At 47.9% G+C, this 21,700-nt stretch overlaps 1 protein-coding gene across 2 annotated transcripts in view; it reads right to left on the bottom strand.

Annotated features, from left to right (window-relative positions):
- Nucleotides 1-21,700, bottom strand: part of FBLN7 (fibulin 7) — a 200,470-nt gene that overhangs the window by 77,455 nt on the left and 101,315 nt on the right. The window contains exon 1 of one of the 2 annotated variants that reach the window (XM_063918104.1): nucleotides 18,665-18,734. The exons of the other annotated variant lie outside the window; for it this stretch is intronic. Within the exon in view, the coding sequence (XP_063774174.1) occupies nucleotides 18,665-18,667 (3 nt within the window). The 5' untranslated portion in view covers nucleotides 18,668-18,734. Of the gene's footprint in view, nucleotides 1-18,664; nucleotides 18,735-21,700 lie in introns of those variants that run through there. 2 annotated transcript variants of the gene reach the window in all.

Genomic DNA, 21,700 nt, shown 5'->3' with positions numbered 1-21,700 from the left:
TGCTGACAGAGCTATCACATGATTTTCCGCCCAGCGAAGAATCCTTGCAGCCTCTGCCATTGCCCTCCTGCTTCTCGTGCCGCCCTGTCTGTTTACGTGGGCGACTGACGTGATGTTGTCCGATTGGATCAATACCGCCTGACCCTGAAGCAGGGGTTTCGCTTGACTTAGGGCATTGTAAATGGCCCGTAGTTCCAGAATGTTTATATGAAGAGATGTTTCCATGCTTGACCACAAGCCCTGGAAGTTTTTTCCCTGTGTGACTGCTCCCCAGCCTCTCAGGCTTGCATCCGTGGTCACCAGGATCCAATCCTAAATGCCGAATCTGCGGCCCTCTAGAAGATGAGCACTCTGCAACCACCACAGGAGAGACACCCTTGTCTTTGGTGACAGGGTTATCCGCTGCTGCATCTGAAGATGCGAACCGGACCATTTGTCCAGTAGATCCCACTGAAACGTTCTTGCATGGAATCTTCCGAATGGAATTGCTTCGTAAGAAGCCACCATTTTTCCCAGGACCCTCGTGCACTGATGCACTGACACCTGGGCTGGTTTTAGGAGGTTCCTGACTAGCTCGGATAACTCCTTGGCCTTCTCCTCCGGGAGAAAAACCTTCTTCTGGACTGTGTCCAGAATCATTCCTAGGAACAGAAGACGTGTCGTTGGAATCAGCTGCGATTTTGGAATATTTAGGATCCACCCGTGCTGACGTAACACTATCTGAGATAGTGCTACTCCGACTTCTAACTGTTCCCTGGACCTTGCCCTTATCAGGAGATCGTCCAAGTAAGGGATAATTAATACGCCTTTTCTTCGAAGAAGAATCATCATTTCGGCCATTACCTTGGTAAAGACCCGAGGTGCCGTGGACAACCCAAACGGCAGCGTCTGAAACTGATAATGACAGTCTTGTACTACAAACCTGAGATACCCTTGGTGAGAAGGGTAGATTGGGACGTGGAGATAAGCATCTTTGATGTCCAGAGACACCATATAGTCCCCTTCTTCCAGGTTCGCTATCACCGCTCTGAGTGATTCCATCTTGAATTTGAACCTTTTTATGTAAGTGTTCAAGGATTTCAGATTTAAAATTGGTCTCACCGAGCCGTCCGGCTTCGGTACCACAAACAGCGTGGAATAATACCCCTTTCCTTGTTGTAGGAGGGGTACCTTGATTATCACCTGCTGGGAATACAGCTTGTGAATGGCTTCCAGAACTGCCTCCCTGTCGGAGGGAGACTTTGGCAGAGCAGACTTCAGGAACCGGCGAGGGGGAAACGCCTCGAATTCCAGTTTGTACCCCTGCGATACTACCTGTAGAATCCAGGGATCCACTTGCGAGTGAGCCCACTGCGCGTTGAAATTCTTGAGACGGGCCCCCACCAAGCCTGAGTCTGCTTGTAAAGCCCCAGCGTCATGCTGAAGACTTGGCAGAAGCAGGGGAAGGCTTCTGATCCTGGGAAGCGGCTGCATGGTGCAGTCTTTTTCCCCTTCCTCTGCCCCGGGGCAGAAAGGAATGGCCTTTTGCTCGCTTGTATTTATGGGAACGAAAGGACTGAGTTTGAAAAGACGGTGTCTTTTTCTGTTGATGTGAAGTGACCTGGGGTAAGAAGGTGGACTTTCCAGCCGTTGCCGTGGCCACCAGGTCCGAAAGACCAGCCCCAAATAACTCCTCCCCTTTATACGGCAATACTTCCATATGTCGTTTGGAATCCGCATCCCCTGACCACTGACGCGTCCATAACGTTCTTCTGGCAGAGATGGACATAGCACTTACTCTTGATGCCAGGGTGCAAATATCCCTATGTGCATCACGCATATATAGTAATGCATCCTTCAAATGCTCTATAGTTAACAATATATTGTCCCTATCCAGGGTATCAATATTTTCAGTCAGGGAATCCGACCACGCGACTCCAGCACTGCACATCCAGGCTGAAGCGATTGCTGGTCGCAGTATAACACCAGTATGTGTGTATATACTTTTTAGGATATTTTCCAGCCTTCTATCAGCTGGTTCTTTGAGGGTGGCCGTATCAGGAGACGGTAACGCTACTTGTTTAGATAAACGTGTGAGCGCCTTATCTACCCTAGGGGGTGTTTCCCAACGTGTCCTAACCTCTGATGGGAAAGGATATAGTGCCAATAATTTATTAGAAATTAGCAGTTTTTTGTCGGGAGAAACCCACGCTTTATCACATACCTCATTCAATTCATCTGACTCAGGAAAAACTATTGGTAGTTTTTTCACCCCCCACATAATACCCTTCTTAGTGGTATTTGTAGTGTCAGAAATGTGCAATGCTTCCTTCATTGCCGTGATCATGTAACGTGTGGCCCTACTGGACATTACGTTCGACTCATCACCGTCGACACTAGACTCCGTATCTGTGTCTGGGTCTTTATATGATAAAGCCGCCAATTCTGACACACGCCTGGCTGAAGCCAGGGCTAACAGCATCGTCACCTTCCATGTGAGATATTTTAAGTCCACAGTGGTGAGTGGTTCAAACCAATGTGACTTAAGGAACCTCAAAACAACATTGAGATCCCAAGGTGCCACTGGAGGCACAAAAGGAGGTTGTATATGCAGTACCCCTTTTACAAATGTCTGAACTTCAGGTACTGAAGCCAGTTCTTTCTGGAAGAAAATCGACAGGGCCGAAATTTGAACCTTAATGGACCCTAATTTTAGGCCCATAGACAGTCCTGTTTGCAGGAAATGGAGGAAACGACCGAGTTGAAATTCCTCTGTAGGGGCCTTCTTGGCCTCACACCACGCAACATATTTTCGCCAAATGCGGTGATAATGTTTTGCGGTTACATCCTTCCTGGCTTTGACCAGGGTAGGGATGACTTCATCTGGAATGCCTTTTTCCTTCAGGATCCGGCGTTCAACCGCCATGCCGTCAAACGCAGCCGCGGTAAGTCTTGGAACAGACAAGGCCCCTGCTGGAGCAGGTCCTTTCTTAGAGGTAGAGGCCACGGGTCTTCCGTGAGCATCTCCTGAAGTTCCGGGTACCAAGTCCTTCTTGGCCAATCCGGAACCACGAGTATCGTTCTTACTCCTCTCCTTCTTATGATTCTCAGTACTTTTGGTATGAGAGGCAGAGGAGGGAACACATACACTGACTGGTACACCCACGGTGTCACCAGAGCGTCCACCGCTATTGCCTGAGGGTCCCTTGACCTGGCGCAATATCTGTCTAATTTTTTGTTTAGACGTGACGCCATCATGTCCACCTTTGGTTTTTCCCAACGGTTTACAATCAGGTGGAAGACTTCTGGGTGAAGTCCCCACTCTCCCGGGTGAAGGTCGTGTCTGCTGAGGAAGTCTGCTTCCCAGTTGTCCACTCCCGGAATGAACACTGCTGACAGAGCTATCACATGATTTTCTGCCCAGCGAAGAATCCTTGCAGCCTCTGCCATTGCCCTCCTGCTTCTCGTGCCGCCCTGTCTGTTTACGTGGGCGACTGACGTGATGTTGTCCGATTGGATCAATACCGCCTGACCCTGAAGCAGGGGTTTCGCTTGACTTAGGGCATTGTAAATGGCCCGTAGTTCCAGAATGTTTATATGAAGAGATGTTTCCATGCTTGACCACAAGCCCTGGAAGTTTTTTCCCTGTGTGACTGCTCCCCAGCCTCTCAGGCTTGCATCCGTGGTCAACAGGATCCAATCCTGAATGCCGAATCTGCGGCCCTCTAGAAGATGAGCACTCTGCAACCACCACAGGAGAGACACCCTTGTCTTTGGTGACAGGGTTATCCGCTGCTGCATCTGAAGATGCGAACCGGACCATTTGTCCAGTAGATCCCACTGAAACGTTCTTGCATGGAATCTTCCGAATGGAATTGCTTCGTAAGAAGCCACCATTTTTCCCAGGACCCTCGTGCACTGATGCACTGACACCTGGGCTGGTTTTAGGAGGTTCCTGACTAGCTCGGATAACTCCTTGGCCTTCTCCTCCGGGAGAAAAACCTTCTTCTGGACTGTGTCCAGAATCATTCCTAGGAACAGAAGACGTGTCGTTGGAATCAGCTGCGATTTTGGAATATTTAGGATCCACCCGTGCTGACGTAACACTATCTGAGATAGTGCTACTCCGACTTCTAACTGTTCCCTGGACCTTGCCCTTATCAGGAGATCGTCCAAGTAAGGGATAATTAATACGCCTTTTCTTCGAAGAAGAATCATCATTTCGGCCATTACCTTGGTAAAGACCCGAGGTGCCGTGGACAACCCAAACGGCAGCGTCTGAAACTGATAATGACAGTCTTGTACTACAAACCTGAGATACCCTTGGTGAGAAGGGTAGATTGGGACGTGGAGATAAGCATCTTTGATGTCCAGAGACACCATATAGTCCCCTTCTTCCAGGTTCGCTATCACCGCTCTGAGTGATTCCATCTTGAATTTGAACCTTTTTATGTAAGTGTTCAAGGATTTCAGATTTAAAATTGGTCTCACCGAGCCGTCCGGCTTCGGTACCACAAACAGCGTGGAATAATACCCCTTTCCTTGTTGTAGGAGGGGTACCTTGATTATCACCTGCTGGGAATACAGCTTGTGAATGGCTTTCCAGAACTGCCTCCCTGTCGGAGGGAGACTTTGGCAGAGCAGACTTCAGGAACCGGCGAGGGGGAAACGCCTCGAATTCCAGTTTGTACCCCTGCGATACTACCTGTAGAATCCAGGGATCCACTTGCGAGTGAGCCCACTGCGCGTTGAAATTCTTGAGACGGGCCCCCACCAAGCCTGAGTCTGCTTGTAAAGCCCCAGCGTCATGCTGAAGACTTGGCAGAAGCAGGGGAAGACTTCTGATCCTGGGAAGCGGCTGCATGGTGCAGTCTTTTTCCCCTTCCTCTGCCCCGGGGCAGAAAGGAATGGCCTTTTGCTCGCTTGTATTTATGGGAACGAAAGGACTGAGTTTGAAAAGACGGTGTCTTTTTCTGTTGATGTGAAGTGACCTGGGGTAAGAAGGTGGACTTTCCAGCCGTTGCCGTGGCCACCAGGTCCGAAAGACCAGCCCCAAATAACTCCTCCCCTTTATACGGCAATACTTCCATATGTCGTTTGGAATCCGCATCCCCTGACCACTGACGCGTCCATAACGTTCTTCTGGCAGAGATGGACATAGCACTTACTCTTGATGCCAGGGTGCAAATATCCCTATGTGCATCACGCATATATAGTAATGCATCCTTCAAATGCTCTATAGTTAACAATATATTGTCCCTATCCAGGGTATCAATATTTTCAGTCAGGGAATCCGACCACGCGACTCCAGCACTGCACATCCAGGCTGAAGCGATTGCTGGTCGCAGTATAACACCAGTATGTGTGTATATACTTTTTAGGATATTTTCCAGCCTTCTATCAGCTGGTTCTTTGAGGGTGGCCGTATCAGGAGACGGTAACGCTACTTGTTTAGATAAACGTGTGAGCGCCTTATCTACCCTAGGGGGTGTTTCCCAACGTGTCCTAACCTCTGATGGGAAAGGATATAGTGCCAATAATTTATTAGAAATTAGCAGTTTTTTGTCGGGAGAAACCCACGCTTTATCACATACCTCATTCAATTCATCTGACTCAGGAAAAAATAAGAATTTACTTACCGATAATTCTATTTCTCGGAGTCCGTAGTGGATGCTGGGGTTCCTGAAAGGACCATGGGGAATAGCGGCTCCGCAGGAGACAGGGCACAAAAAGTAAAGCTTTTCCAGATCAGGTGGTGTGCACTGGCTCCTCCCCCTATGACCCTCCTCCAGACTCCAGTTAGGTACTGTGCCCGGACGAGCGTACACAATAAGGGAGGATTTTGAATCTCGGGTAAGACTCATACCAGCCACACCAATCACACCGTACAACTTGTGATCTAAACCCAGTTAACAGTATGATAACAGAGGAGCCTCTGAAAGATGGCTCCCTAAACAATAACCCGAATTAGTTAACAATAACTATGTACAAGTATTGCAGATAATCCGCACTTGGGATGGGCGCCCAGCATCCACTACGGACTCCGAGAAATAGAATTATCGGTAAGTAAATTCTTATTTTCTCTATCGTCCTAGTGGATGCTGGGGTTCCTGAAAGGACCATGGGGATTATACCAAAGCTCCCAAACGGGCGGGAGAGTGCGGATGACTCTGCAGCACCGAATGAGAGAACTCCAGGTCCTCCTTTGCCAGGGTATCAAATTTGTAGAATTTTACAAACGTGTTCTCCCCTGACCACGTAGCTGCTCGGCAGAGTTGTAATGCCGAGACCCCTCGGGCAGCCGCCCAAGATGAGCCCACCTTCCTTGTGGAATGGGCCTTAACAGATTTAGGCTGTGGCAGGCCTGCCACAGAATGTGCAAGTTGAATTGTGTTACAAATCCAACGAGCAATCGACTGCTTAGAAGCAGGCGCACCCAACTTGTTGGGTGCATACAGTATAAACAGCGAGTCAGATTTTCTGACTCCAGCCGTCCTTGAAATGTATATTTTTAAAGCTCTGACAACGTCCAACAACTTGGAGTCCTCCAAGTCGCTTGTAGCCGCAGGCACTACAATAGGCTGGTTCAGGTGAAACGCTGATACCACCTTAGGGAGAAAATGCGGACGCGTCCGCAGCTCTGCCCTATCCGAATGGAAAATTAAATAAGGGCTTTTATAAGATAAAGCCGCCAGTTCAGATACTCTCCTGGCGGACGCCAGGGCCAGTAACATAGTCACTTTCCATGTGAGATATTTCAAATCCACATTTTTTAGTGGTTCAAACCAATGGGATTTGAGGAAATCTAAAACTACATTTAGATCCCACGGTGCCACCGGAGGCACCACAGGAGGCTGTATATGCAGTACTCCTTTGACAAAAGTCTGGACCTCAGGAACTGAGGCCAATTCTTTTTGGAAGAATATTGACAGGGCCGAAATTTGAACCTTAATAGATCCCAATTTGAGACCCATAGACAATCCTGATTGCAGGAAATGTAGGAAACGACCCAGTTGAAATTCCTCCGTCGGAGCACTCCGATCCTCGCACCACGCAACATATTTCCGCCAAATGCGGTGATAATGCTTCGCGGTGACTTCCTTTCTTGCCTTAATCAAGGTAGGAATGACTTCTTCTGGAATGCCTTTTCCTTTTAGGATCTGGCGTTCAACCGCCATGCCGTCAAACGCAGCCGCGGTAAGTCTTGGAATAGACACGGTCCCTGCTGAAGCAGGTCCTGTCTTAGAGGTAGAGGCCACGGATCGTCCGTGACCATCTCTTGAAGTTCCGGGTACCAAGACCTTCTTGGCCAATCCGGAGCCACTAGTATCGTTCTTACTCCGCTTTGCCGTATGATTCTCAATACCTTTGGTATGAGAGGCAGAGGAGGAAACACATACACCGACTGGTACACCCAAGGTGTTACCAGCGCGTCCACAGCTATTGCCTGCGGATCTCTTGACCTGGCGCAATACCTGTCCAGTTTTTTGTTGAGGCGAGACGCCATCATGTCCACCATTGGTCTTTCCCAACGGTTTATTAGCATGTGGAAAACTTCTGGATGAAGTCCCCACTCTCCCGGGTGAAGATCGTGTCTGCTGAGGAAGTCTGCTTCCCAGTTGTCCACTCCCGGGATGAACACTGCTGACAGTGCTATCACGTGATTCTCCGCCCAGCGAAGGATCCTGGCAGCTTCTGCCATTGCACTCCTGCTTCTTGTGCCGCCCTGTCTGTTTACATGGGCGACTGCCGTGATGTTGTCCGACTGGATCAACACCGGTCTTCCTTGAAGCAGAGGTTCCGCCTGGCTTAGAGCATTGTAGATTGCTCTTAGTTCCAGAATGTTTATGTGAAGAGACTTTTCCAGGCTCGACCACACTCCCTGGAAGTTTCTTCCTTGTGTGACTGCTCCCCAGCCTCTCAGGCTGGCGTCCGTGGTCACCAGGATCCAATCCTGTATGCCGAATCTGCGGCCCTCCAATAGATGAGCCCTCTGCAACCACCACAGAAGAGATACCCTTGTCCTTGGAGACAGGGTTATCCGCAGGTGCATCTGAAGATGCGACCCTGACCATTTGTCGGGAAGAAAAACCTTTTTCTGAACCGTGTCCAGAATCATCCCTAGGAACAGCAGACGAGTTGTCGGCATTAATTGGGATTTTGGAATATTCAGAATCCATCCGTGCTGCTTTAGCACCTCTTGAGATATTGCTAATCCCATCTCTAGCTGTTCTCTGGACCTTGCCCTTATTAGGAGATCGTCCAAGTATGGGATAATTAATACGCCTTTTCTTCGAAGAAGAATCAACATCTCGGCCATTACCTTTGTAAAGACCCGAGGTGCCGTGGACAAACCAAACGGCAGCGTCTGAAACTGATAGTGACAGTTTTGTACAACGAACCTGAGGTACCCCTGGTGTGAGGGTTAAATTGGAACGTGGAGATACGCATCCTTGATGTCCAAGGATACCATAAAGTCCCCTTCTTCCAGGTTCGCTATCACTGCTCTGAGTGACTCCATCTTGAACTTGAACTTCTTTATGTACAGGTTCAAGGACTTCAGATTTAGAATAGGCCTTACCGAGCCATCCGGCTTCGGTACCACAAATAGAGTGGAATAATACCCCTTCCCTTGTTGTAGAAGAGGTACCTTGACTATCACCTGCTGAGCGTACAGCTTGTGAATGGCTTCCAAAACCGTCTCCCTTTCGGAAGGGGACGTTGGTAAAGCAGACTTCAGGAAACGGCGAGGTGGATCTGTCTCTAATTCCAACCTGTACCCCTGAGATATTATCTGCAGGATCCAGGGATCTACCTGCGAGTGAGCCCACTGCGCGCTGTAATTTTTGAGACGACCTCCCACCGTCCCCGAGTCCGCTTGAGAAGCCCCAGCGTCATGCTGAGGCTTTTGTAGAAGCCGGGGAGGGCTTCTGTTCCTGGGAAGGAGCTGCCTGTTGCTGTTTCTTCCCTCGACCTCTGCCTCGTGGCAGATATGAATAGCCCTTTGCTCTCTTATTTTTAAAGGAACGAAAGGGCTGCGGTTGAAAAGTCGGTGCCTTTTTCTGTTGGGGAGTGACTTGAGGTAGAAAGGTGGATTTCCCGGCTGTAGCCGTGGCCACCAAATCTGATAGACCGACTCCAAATAACTCCTCCCCTTTATACGGCAAAACTTCCATATGCCGTTTTGAATCCGCATCGCCTGTCCACTGTCGCGTCCATAAAGCTCTTCTGGCCGAAATGGACATAGCACTTACCCGTGATGCCAGTGTGCAGATATCCCTCTGTGCATCACGCATATAAAGAAATGCATCCTTTATTTGTTCTAACGACAGTAAAATATTGTCCCTGTCCAGGGTATCAATATTTTCAATCAGGGACTCTGACCAAACTACCCCAGCACTGCACATCCAGGCAGACGCTATAGCTGGTCGTAGTATAACACCTGCATGTGTGTATATACTTTTTTGGATATTTTCCATCCTCCTATCTGATGGATCTTTAAGTGCGGCCGTCTCAGGAGAAGGTAACGCCACTTGTTTTGATAAGCGTGTTAGCGCCTTGTCCACCCTAGGAGGTGTTTCCCAGCGCTCCCTAACCTCTGGCGGGAAAGGGTATAATGCCAATAATTTCTTTGAAATTATCAGCTTTTTATCAGGGGCAACCCACGCTTCATCACACACGTCATTTAATTCTTCTGATTCAGGAAAAACTATAGGTAGTTTTTTCACACCCCACATAATACCCTGTTTAGTGGTACCTGTAGTATCAGCTAAATGTAACGCCTCCTTCATTGCCAAAATCATATAACGTGTGGCCCTACTGGAAAATACGGTTGATTGGTCACCGTCACCACTGGAATCAGTGCCTGTGTCTGGGTCTGTGTCGACCGACTGAGGCAAAGGGCGTTTTACAGCCCCTGACGGTGTTTGAGGCGCCTGGACAGGCACTAATTGATTGTCCGGCCGCCTCATGTCGTCAAACGACTGCTTAAGCGAGTTGACGCTATCCCGTAATTCCACAAATAAAGGCATCCATTCTGGTGTCGACCCCCTAGGAGGTGACATCCCCATATTTGGCAATTGCTCCGCCTCCACACCAATATCGTCCTCATACATGTCGACACACACGTACCGACACACAGCAGACACACAGGGAATGCTCTAAACGAAGACAGGACCCACTAGCCCTTTGGGGAGACAGAGGGAGAGTCTGCCAGCACACACCAAAAAGCGCTATATATGACAGGGATAGCCTTATAATAAGTGCTCCCTTATAGCTGCTTTATATATATCAAGATATTGCCATTAAATTTGCCCCCCCTCTCTGTTTTACCCTGTTTCTGTAGTGCAGTGCAGGGGAGAGACCTGGGAGCCGTCCTGACCAGCGGAGCTGTGAGAGGAAATGGCGCCGTGTGCTGAGGAGATAGGCCCCGCCCCTTTTTCGGCGGGCTCGTCTCCCGCTATTTTGTGAATACAGGCAGGGGTTAAATATCTCCATATAGCCTCTGGGGGCTATATGTGAGGTATTTTTAGCCTTTTAATAGGTTTTCATTTGCCTCCCAGGGCGCCCCCCCCCAGCGCCCTGCACCCTCAGTGACTGCGTGTGAAGTGTGCTGAGAGGAAAATGGCGCACAGCTGCAGTGCTGTGCGCTACCTTTAGTAGACTGCAGGAGTCTTCAGCCGCCGATTCTGGACCTCTTCTTACTTCAGCATCTGCAAGGGGGCCGGCGGCGCGGCTCCGGTGACCATCCAGGCTGTACCTGTGATCGTCCCTCTGGAGCTGATGTCCAGTAGCCAAGAAGCCAATCCATCCTGCACGCAGGTGAGTTCACTTCTTCTCCCCTCTGTCCCTCGTTGCAGTGATCCTGTTGCCAGCAGGAATCACTGTAAAATAAAAAACCTAAGCTAAACTTTCTCTAAGCAGCTCTTTATGAGAGCCACCTAGAATTGCACCCTTCTCGGCCGGGCACAAAAATCTAACTGGAGTCTGGAGGAGGGTCATAGGGGGAGGAGCCAGTGCACACCACCTGATCTGGAAAAGCTTTACTTTTTGTGCCCTGTCTCCTGCGGAGCCGCTATTCCCCATGGTCCTTTCAGGAACCCCAGCATCCACTAGGACGATAGAGAAACTATTGGTAGTTTTTTCACCCCCCACATAATACCCTTCTTAGTGGTATTTGTAGTGTCAGAAATGTGCAATGCTTCCTTCATTGCCGTGATCATGTAACGTGTGGCCCTACTGGACATTACGTTCGACTCATCACCGTCGACACTAGACTCCGTATCTGTGTCTGGGTCTTTATATGATAAAGCCGCCAATTCTGACACACGCCTGGCTGAAGCCAGGGCTAACAGCATCGTCACCTTCCATGTGAGATATTTTAAGTCCACAGTGGTGAGTGGTTCAAACCAATGTGACTTAAGGAACCTCAAAACAACATTGAGATCCCAAGGTGCCACTGGAGGCACAAAAGGAGGTTGTATATGCAGTACCCCTTTTACAAATGTCTGAACTTCAGGTACTGAAGCCAGTTCTTTCTGGAAGAAAATCGACAGGGCCGAAATTTGAACCTTAATGGACCCTAATTTTAGGTCCATAGACAGTCCTGTTTGCAGGAAATGGAGGAAACGACCGAGTTGAAATTCCTCTGTAGGGGCCTTCTTGGCCTCACACCACGCAACATATTTTCGCCAAATGCGGTGATAATGTTTTGCGGTTACATCCTTCCTGGCTTTGACCAGGGTAGGGATGACTTCATCTGGAATGCCTTTTTCCTTCAGGATCCGGCGTTCAACCGCCATGCCGTCAAACGCAGCCGCGGTAAGTCTTGGAACAGACAAGGCCCCTGCTGGAGCAGGTCCTTTCTTAGAGGTAGAGGCCACGGGTCTTCCGTGAGCATCTCCTGAAGTTCCGGGTACCAAGTCCTTCTTGGCCAATCCGGAACCACGAGTATCGTTCTTACTCCTCTCCTTCTTATGATTCTCAGTACTTTTGGTATGAGAGGCAGAGGAGGGAACACATACACTGACTGGTACACCCACGGTGTCACCAGAGCGTCCACCGCTATTGCCTGAGGGTCCCTTGACCTGGCGCAATATCTGTCTAATTTTTTGTTTAGACGTGACGCCATCATGTCCACCTTTGGTTTTTCCCAACGGTTTACAATCAGGTGGAAGACTTCTGGGTGAAGTCCCCACTCTCCCGGGTGAAGGTCGTGTCTGCTGAGGAAGTCTGCTTCCCAGTTGTCCACTCCCGGAATGAACACTGCTGACAGAGCTATCACATGATTTTCTGCCCAGCGAAGAATCCTTGCAGCCTCTGCCATTGCCCTCCTGCTTCTCGTGCCGCCCTGTCTGTTTACGTGGGCGACTGACGTGATGTTGTCCGATTGGATCAATACCGCCTGACCCTGAAGCAGGGGTTTCGCTTGACTTAGGGCATTGTAAATGGCCCGTAGTTCCAGAATGTTTATATGAAGAGATGTTTCCATGCTTGACCACAAGCCCTGGAAGTTTTTTCCCTGTGTGACTGCTCCCCAGCCTCTCAGGCTTGCATCCGTGGTCACCAGGATCCAATCCTGAATGCCGAATCTGCGGCCCTCTAGAAGATGAGCACTCTGCAACCACCACAGGAGAGACACCCTTGTCTTTGGTGACAGGGTTATCCGCTGCTGCATCTGAAGATGCGAACCGGACCATTTGTCCAGTAGATCCCACTGAAACGTTCTTGTATGGAATCTTCCGAATGGAATTGCTTCGTAAGAAGCCACCATTTTTCCCAGGACCCTCGTGCACTGATGCACTGACACCTGGGCTGGTTTTAGGAGGTTCCTGACTAGCTCGGATAACTCCTTGGCCTTCTCCTCCGGGAGAAAAACCTTCTTCTGGACTGTGTCCAGAATCATTCCTAGGAACAGAAGACGTGTCGTTGGAATCAGCTGCGATTTTGGAATATTTAGGATCCACCCGTGCTGACGTAACACTATCTGAGATAGTGCTACTCCGACTTCTAACTGTTCCCTGGACCTTGCCCTTATCAGGAGATCGTCCAAGTAAGGGATAATTAATACGCCTTTTCTTCGAAGAAGAATCATCATTTCGGCCATTACCTTGGTAAAGACCCGAGGTGCCGTGGACAACCCAAACGGCAGCGTCTGAAACTGATAATGACAGTCTTGTACTACAAACCTGAGATACCCTTGGTGAGAAGGGTAGATTGGGACGTGGAGATAAGCATCTTTGATGTCCAGAGACACCATATAGTCCCCTTCTTCCAGGTTCGCTATCACCGCTCTGAGTGATTCCATCTTGAATTTGAACCTTTTTATGTAAGTGTTCAAGGATTTCAGATTTAAAATTGGTCTCACCGAGCCGTCCGGCTTCGGTACCACAAACAGCGTGGAATAATACCCCTTTCCTTGTTGTAGGAGGGGTACCTTGATTATCACCTGCTGGGAATACAGCTTGTGAATGGCTTCCAGAACTGCCTCCCTGTCGGAGGGAGACTTTGGCAGAGCAGACTTCAGGAACCGGCGAGGGGGAAACGCCTCGAATTCCAGTTTGTACCCCTGCGATACTACCTGTAGAATCCAGGGATCCACTTGCGAGTGAGCCCACTGCGCGTTGAAATTCTTGAGACGGGCCCCCACCAAGCCTGAGTCTGCTTGTAAAGCCCCAGCGTCATGCTGAAGACTTGGCAGAAGCAGGGGAAGGCTTCTGATCCTGGGAAGCGGCTGCATGGTGCAGTCTTTTTCCCCTTCCTCTGCCCCGGGGCAGAAAGGAATGGCCTTTTGCTCGCTTGTATTTATGGGAACGAAAGGACTGAGTTTGAAAAGACGGTGTCTTTTTCTGTTGATGTGAAGTGACCTGGGGTAAGAAGGTGGACTTTCCAGCCGTTGCCGTGGCCACCAGGTCCGAAAGACCAGCCCCAAATAACTCCTCCCCTTTATACGGCAATACTTCCATATGTCGTTTGGAATCCGCATCCCCTGACCACTGACGCGTCCATAACGTTCTTCTGGCAGAGATGGACATAGCACTTACTCTTGATGCCAGGGTGCAAATATCCCTATGTGCATCACGCATATATAGTAATGCATCCTTCAAATGCTCTATAGTTAACAATATATTGTCCCTATCCAGGGTATCAATATTTTCAGTCAGGGAATCCGACCACGCGACTCCAGCACTGCACATCCAGGCTGAAGCGATTGCTGGTCGCAGTATAACACCAGTATGTGTGTATATACTTTTTAGGATATTTTCCAGCCTTCTATCAGCTGGTTCTTTGAGGGTGGCCGTATCAGGAGACGGTAACGCTACTTGTTTAGATAAACGTGTGAGCGCCTTATCTACCCTAGGGGGTGTTTCCCAACATGTCCTAACCTCTGATGGGAAAGGATATAGTGCCAATAATTTATTAGAAATTAGCAGTTTTTTGTCGGGAGAAACCCACGCTTTATCACATACCTCATTCAATTCATCTGACTCAGGAAAAACTATTGGTAGTTTTTTCACCCCCCACATAATACCCTTCTTAGTGGTATTTGTAGTGTCAGAAATGTGCAATGCTTCCTTCATTGCCGTGATCATGTAACGTGTGGCCCTACTGGACATTACGTTCGACTCATCACCGTCGACACTAGACTCCGTATCTGTGTCTGGGTCTGTGTCGACCCACTGAGGTAACGGGCGTTTTAGGGCCCCTGACGGTGTCTGAGACGCCTGGACAGGCACTAATTGATTTGCCGGCTGTCTCATGTCGTCAACAGTTTTTTGCAAAGTGTTGACATTATCACTTAATTGTTTGAACACGATCATCCAGTCAGGTGTCGACTCCCTAGGGGGTGACATCACTAACGCAGGCAATTGCTCCGCCTCCACATCATTTTCCTCCTCATACATGTCGACACACACGTACCGACACACAGCACACACACCGGGAATGCAGGGGAGAGTCAGGGAGCCGTCCTTCCAGCGGAACTGTGAGGGAAAATGGCGCTTGTGTGCTGAGGAGATAGGCTCCGCCCCTTCACGACGTCCTTATCTCCCGCTTTTTGTGTAAAAATGGCAGGGGTTAAAATACATCCATATAGCCCAGGAGCTATATGTGATGTATTCTTTTGCCACCTAAGGTATTATCATTTATATTGCGTCTCAGGGCGCTCCCCCCCAAGCGCCCTGCACCCTCAGTGACCGGAGTGTGAAGTGTGCTGAGAGCAATGGCGCACAGCTGCGGTGCTGTGCGCTACCTTAGTCTGAAGACAGGATTGTCTTCTGCCGCCGATTTCACCGGACCTCTTCGTCTCTTCTGGCTCTGTAAGGGGGACGGCGGCGCGGCTCCGGTGACCCATCCAGGCTGTACCTGTGATCGTCCCTCTGGAGCTAATGTCCAGTAGCCTAAGAAGCCCAATCCACTCTGCACGCAGGTGAGTTCGCTTCTTCTCCCCTTAGTCCCACGATGCAGTGAGCCTGTTGCCAGCAGGACTCACTGAAAATAAAAAAAACTAAATTAAACTTTTATTCTAAGCAGCTCAGGAGAGCCACCTAGCCTGCACCCTTCTCATTCGGGCACAAAAATCTAACTGAGGCTTGGAGGAGGGTCATAGGGGGAGGAGCCAGTGCACACCACCTGATCCTAAAGCTTTTATTCTTGTGCCCTGTCTCCTGCGGAGCCGCTATTCCCCATGGTCCTTACGGAGTCCCAGCATCCACTAGGACGTCAGAGAAATGACAATTACATTATAAATATTTCAAATATATTATTACAGTAGATCTTTATTTTAAAATATTTTTTTTCTGACCACAATTTACATGCAAGTAACAAAAAAAAAGTTATATTAAATTCATTAAGATTCTCCTCATATCCTGCTGCGGATGTTTTCCCAAAACAGTCATATATTGTACATGTTTTAGTCATTATGCTCAATAACTTATTGGAAAATGAAGACGGAATAAACTGGACCAAACTAGAGTTTATTAACTGTATACACATTTCCTAGAAACTTTAAACAAATGTGGATGAAGTTAAAAATCTTAGGATTTACAATGCATTGATATTCTATCATTGCATATTATTATTATATATTCTCTTGCAGCTCACCGCAACAAGAACATAACTATTAGATACATTACTATACTATATTGACATTTTCTGTCTTTATACAGTATATACTACCTATCTACAATACCCCCTCATAGCAGCCATATTGATTTTGATCAAATATTTATGAAAAAAGATATCACCCAAGCCAATGATATTAACCCAGTTTTGGGCTTTCAGTTCCTCTGTATAAGAAAAATACAGTATAAAATGAGATTTAATTTATCTTAAAAATTAACAAGGATTTTTGCAGTCATAATTTTGGCATTCACAGTGTCAACAAACATATTGTTGACACCACAATGTTGGCAGTTAGGATTTCAACATGCTTTCCGCATACTGCACAATGAATGACATGGGGGTCATGCCGAGTTGATCGTAGCTGTGCTAAATTTAGCACAGCTACGATCATGTTCCCAGACATGCGGGGGGACGCCCAGGACTGGGCTAGCCCTCCCCGCATGTCTGTCCGGCACCCCCGCACATTCGCACAAGTACAAAAGCATTGCATAGTGGTGTTGAGTAACTCTCGGCGAGCGCAGCTCCTGCGGGTGACCGGGAGTTGCTCGTCGCTGCCGCCCACGCCCTGCACGGTCTGGCCACGCCTGCGTTGTCCGGACCACGCCCCCAAAATGGCAGCCAACTGTGCCACCGGCACACGCGCAGTTCCGACACGAGCGCTGCACTGTGAACAACTGCAGTGAGCAATCGGGTCGGAATGACCCCCATGGTCAGATCAAATGGACGAGGGACTGAGTGGCAGAATGATAATCGCTGTGCCTCCATACACAGTGTATAGGCACAATGGGGGTTATTCAGGTTTGTAAGCAATCCAAAAGAGTAAGCAATTGGACAAAACCATGTTGCACTGCAGGTGGGGCAGATGTAACATGTGCAGAGAGTTAGATTTGGGTGGGGTGTGTTCAAACTCAAATCTAAATTGCAGTGTAAAAATAAAGCAGCAGTATTTACCCTGCACAGAAACACTATAACCCACCCAAATCTAACTCTCTCTGCACAGGTTACATCTAACCCACCTGCAGTGCAGCATGGTTTTGCCCAATTGCTTACTTATTTGATTTGCTAACAAACCCGAATAAGGGCCAATCTTCCCATTACTGTATGGAATCTGCAATCAGGATAATTGGACATTTTTGAACATATCAAACAATGTTGACCATCTCTCACCTGTGTTCAGGTGTTCAACAATTATCGTTTATGTCCATACAATGAACGATAATTGTTCAGAACTGTAATTTCATGGCCAGATCTGAGCAATTCCTTCAGTATATGGCCAAAATAAGTCACTCATTGCCACCACAGATAACAGTCTGTTCTCTTGGGTTTGAAGAACTGTATATGTGAACACAACACGTAGGTGACTATGCATTATAGAAGCACGTATCTTTACCGAGGCAAAGCAGGGAGCAGTACATTACCTAGCACATGGGCGCGCAGTCTTGTAGATAGCAGCACTGATAATGACAGGGTTTAGCATACACCACCAACTACACAAATACATTAGAATCATTTTCTGACCTATCGCCATATGATACAGCTACCCCTTAGTACAGTATAATGAAAACATCCTCGCAGGGTTAAAGTACAATGTACTAAGCTCAGCCTCTCTATATTTATTTCTACTGTATTTCTCCAGGGTGGTGAAACATGGAGAATGGGCAGGAGTGTGTTACACTGTAATAGTGGAATAGCTCTTGGAAAGAGGGGAGAGTAGTCTTAGTTGGGGTACTACATACTCTGCAACTGTACCTTTTTGGTAGGTACAGTACCTTTTTTTTATGCTCTGTACCGATTTTTGGCTCTCCAAACTTCCATTGAATGTATAGGAAAAGGGGTGTGGTCACACTCCCTTTACCTGTGACCACGCCCCTTTTTAGATTTGTACCGATTTTTATGTGTAAAATGTTGGAAGGTATGGTACTACTTTAGTATACTTTTCATCTTGTCCATGTTGTCAGATGTTGAGTTTGTATCGTACCTGAAGCTGGGGCCACAGGGCAGTACTGGCTATGGCTAGAATGAATGAAGCAAGGTGACTGAATTATATTTCTCCTCATAAAGGGGTCCATGTACTAAGCAAAGGGGTAAAAACACTAAAGGCAGAAAAAAAATACCTGTACAGTACATACTGCTTCTCAGCAGTCTTCAGCCTGCAGTATAGTGCAGGCTACAGTACGGCAGTGCTAAGTGTCCCAGTTGTTACTATTATACCCCTTTTAGACCGATTGAGGCAGGTTGCACCCGGGAACCTGACACGGGTGCTTCCCGGCTGCGACCCGCCTCAGGCCCCTTGCATGATCTCCTAGTGCCGCCCATCCACACAGAGTGAACGGGAAACGGGTTGCATTATCCCGGCTTCCTGTTTACACAGCACAGCGAGCCGGGTTGAACCTGTGTTCGACCCTGCAATCTACCCGAGTTGGAATAACGGGTCACTCGACCCAGCTTATTCCAACTGGGCCCTTTTACACCGCACAGCAACACAGGTTAAGCATGCTCATGTGCAGTATCCCGTGTTCAAAGCTGGCGGTGTAAAAGGGGTATAAGAGGAGAAGTCACTTACCATCGGGTGTCTTCTACAGTGTTGGCATCACCACCTGTAGCTGCTGGTAACTGCTTCTCCTCACTGGAGGAAGCAGGAAGTGAACTCTGTCACTTTGGCTGGCTGTCAATAAAGTTTTTCCAATGTATTTATTTATTTAAATGTCACTACTGTAGTTGTCGGCCGTGAGAGAGGCGAGAGTCAGACACAGGGCAGTCAGGGGCAGGGGGTCTCAGCTGTTACCCCAAGTGAATAATTTATCATTCACTCTCCTCAGTAGGCATAATTTTAATAACTATTGCAGTAGCCAACAACTGCTCCACATTGGTAGCATGTTAAGCAGTAGTGGCTTTTTCTCCACTAAAAGTATACCCTCCAACTGGACCTCTTTGGCAGGTACAGTACCTCTTCTTTATGGTCTGTACCGATTTTTGGCTCTCCAAACTTCCATTGAAAGTATAGGAAAAGGGGCATGGCCATGCCACTGTACCCGTGGCCATGCCCCCTTTTCAAATTTGTACTGATTTTTATGTGGAGTTTTAGTACATTGACCCCCTTAATAACTAATGTGGATTACTAGGAGAAAATAACAAATCTAGGTTTGAGCAGTATGCTACCTGACTGTGGAAACAATACTTAACAACCTAAGGTCTAATTCAGACTGGAGCTCTGCGCACCCCGGGAGGCCCAGTGAGATGCTAAAAGCATCTCATAGCTGCGATTGCCTCTACCTGATTGACAGGCAGAGGCTGTCGTGGGGTGGGAGGGGGTGTGCCAATGGCATTAGAATGCCGTTGGTGGGGCGTGGTCCGGACAACGCAGGTGTGTCCGGACCATTGTGGGGGCAGGGCGGAGTGGCTGCGTGACTTCACGCGTAGCCGTTGCGACCCAGGACACGGCGGGTAGCCACCTGCAAGCGCAGCTAGGCTGCGCAGGCAAGGAGTTACACGGAGGCTGCAAAAGCATCACCACCATGCAATACTTTTGCGCCCGTGGGGGGGGGGGGGGGGGGGGCAGGGCCTGACATGTGGGGCGGACTAGCCCTGTGCTGGTCGTCCCCCCGCATGTCAGAGTAACTGATCATAGATGTTCTAAATTGAAATCTACAATCAGATCTGAAAGACCCCCCCTAGTACAAATGAGTGCTTTAGTGAATAGTGGATGGATCAGTTCATGAACACACTATTGCATGTGTATGTGTAGTAGCAGCTGAATAACTTGGACAGTAGCAGACTCTGGACAAACACAGGTAGGCTGCAGGGTGCAAACAGCACAGTGGTGTTGGGAGAAAGCGCTGATTACAGCAGGGGCAGATGGTGAAGTCCAGCTGTGAATGGAGAGCGCTGATACAGGCTGAACCACGGGAAGGGAGCACTCAGGTAACAAATGCAGGAAATTGTTTCAGAGCTGCAGCTCAGGAACTGGAAATGGCTCTGCCACAGGGGACCAGGAGTCCTAGGAGATTTATTCTACTGGCAAGGTACAGGTGACCAAAAGCAGTTTAAATAGAGAGCTCTAGCAGAGGATTGGTTGTGTAAGTCATGTGAGCGTAAGGATTCTGTGTATGGCTGGAATGGCTCATCTGACTTTAGGTAAGATGACAGCATACTAGCTGCGCTGAACCGCAGCTACGGATAAATCTTGACATGACTGGCCAGTTGAAAAGCATGTGAATCAGCATTGCCGGTTTGGGTAAGAAGGTTTAAGTTGTGTGAAATAGATCATGTTTACACATAAAGAAGAACATGCTGCTTTGTCTCTATATAACTTTAATGTGGTATGACTTGTCAACAGTCCTCAGGTCAACATGAGAATGTTGACAGGGTGGAACTGTCGACATGTAGCATGTTGGCATGCTCAGCATGTTAACAGTCTACCGTATGATATGTTTACATGATTTAAACACCACAGAAAGGGTTTATTCCAAGCGCTTCAAATAACTGCAGCTGCGCTTTCCAAACGACTGATCAGCTAATCAGCAAATGCCATACACACAAAAAACAAAACTTTGAAATGTTCACAGCGCTGTTATACATAAATCACTCTAATGATCTTGCAGAAGTTCTCATTCATATGTTTTCTTTTTAGAGAGGATAATATTCGTATTAGAGTTCCCACTTTATCTTAAAAATCTTTACTGATTAGCACTTTGATGTTAACTCAGCCTTCAAAGATCCACTCAGAAAACATAAGGGCACCAGCATACATCTATGGATCCCGTATCCTTATTAAAAGAAACAGTTCATGTCTCCAAATCACGAAAAAATAAAAAGTTTTATTAAAATGTCCAAAAAAAATTCTTAAAAGCACGCAACACTTTACCGGTTACTGACAGGCTCAGATGGATTATCCAAAACGATATATTAAACAGTAGGGGTACTCCTCACCGGACTTCCAGGACGTCAGAGATATTATCCCTTTATTCTGGACTTAGCTACCAGATGCTTATTGCTGCAGGGTCATCCCTCCTGTTGGCCGTCCCCCAAATTCCGCTCCGGTGTTCTATACCGCTGTACCGCCCGCAGTAGAAATCTTACTCCCGGTTTCTCCTCTCTTGATAATAATGACCGAAACCACCTATGCACCACCGACGCGTTTCTACCCGTTCCGGGTCTTTGTCAAGGTGTCACCTTGACAAAGCATCTGGTAGCTAAGTCCATAATAAAGGGATAATATCTCTGGCGTCCTGTAAGTCCGGTGAGGAGTACCTCTTCTGTTTAATATATCGTTTTGGATAATCCATCTGAGCCTGTCAGTAACCGGTAAAGTGTTGCGTGCTTTTAAGAATTTTTTTTGGACCTTTTAATAAAACTTTTTATTTTTTCGTGATTTGGAGACATGAACTGTTTCTTTTAATAAGGATACGGGATCCATAGATGTATGCTGGTGCCCTTATGTTTTCTGAGTGGAACTTTGAAGGCTGAGTTAACATCAAAGTGCTAATCAGTAAAGATTTTTAAGATAAAGTGGGAACTCTAATACGAATATTATCCTCTCTAAAAAGAAAACATATGAATGAGAACTTCTGCAAGATCATTAGAGTGATTTATGTATAAC

Source organism: Pseudophryne corroboree, chromosome 4 (assembly GCF_028390025.1).
Source record: "Pseudophryne corroboree isolate aPseCor3 chromosome 4, aPseCor3.hap2, whole genome shotgun sequence".
NCBI lineage: Eukaryota > Metazoa > Chordata > Amphibia > Anura > Myobatrachidae > Pseudophryne > Pseudophryne corroboree.
The sequence above is the reverse complement of the archived record's forward strand: the minus strand, read 5'-3'. Positions and strand labels throughout refer to the sequence as shown.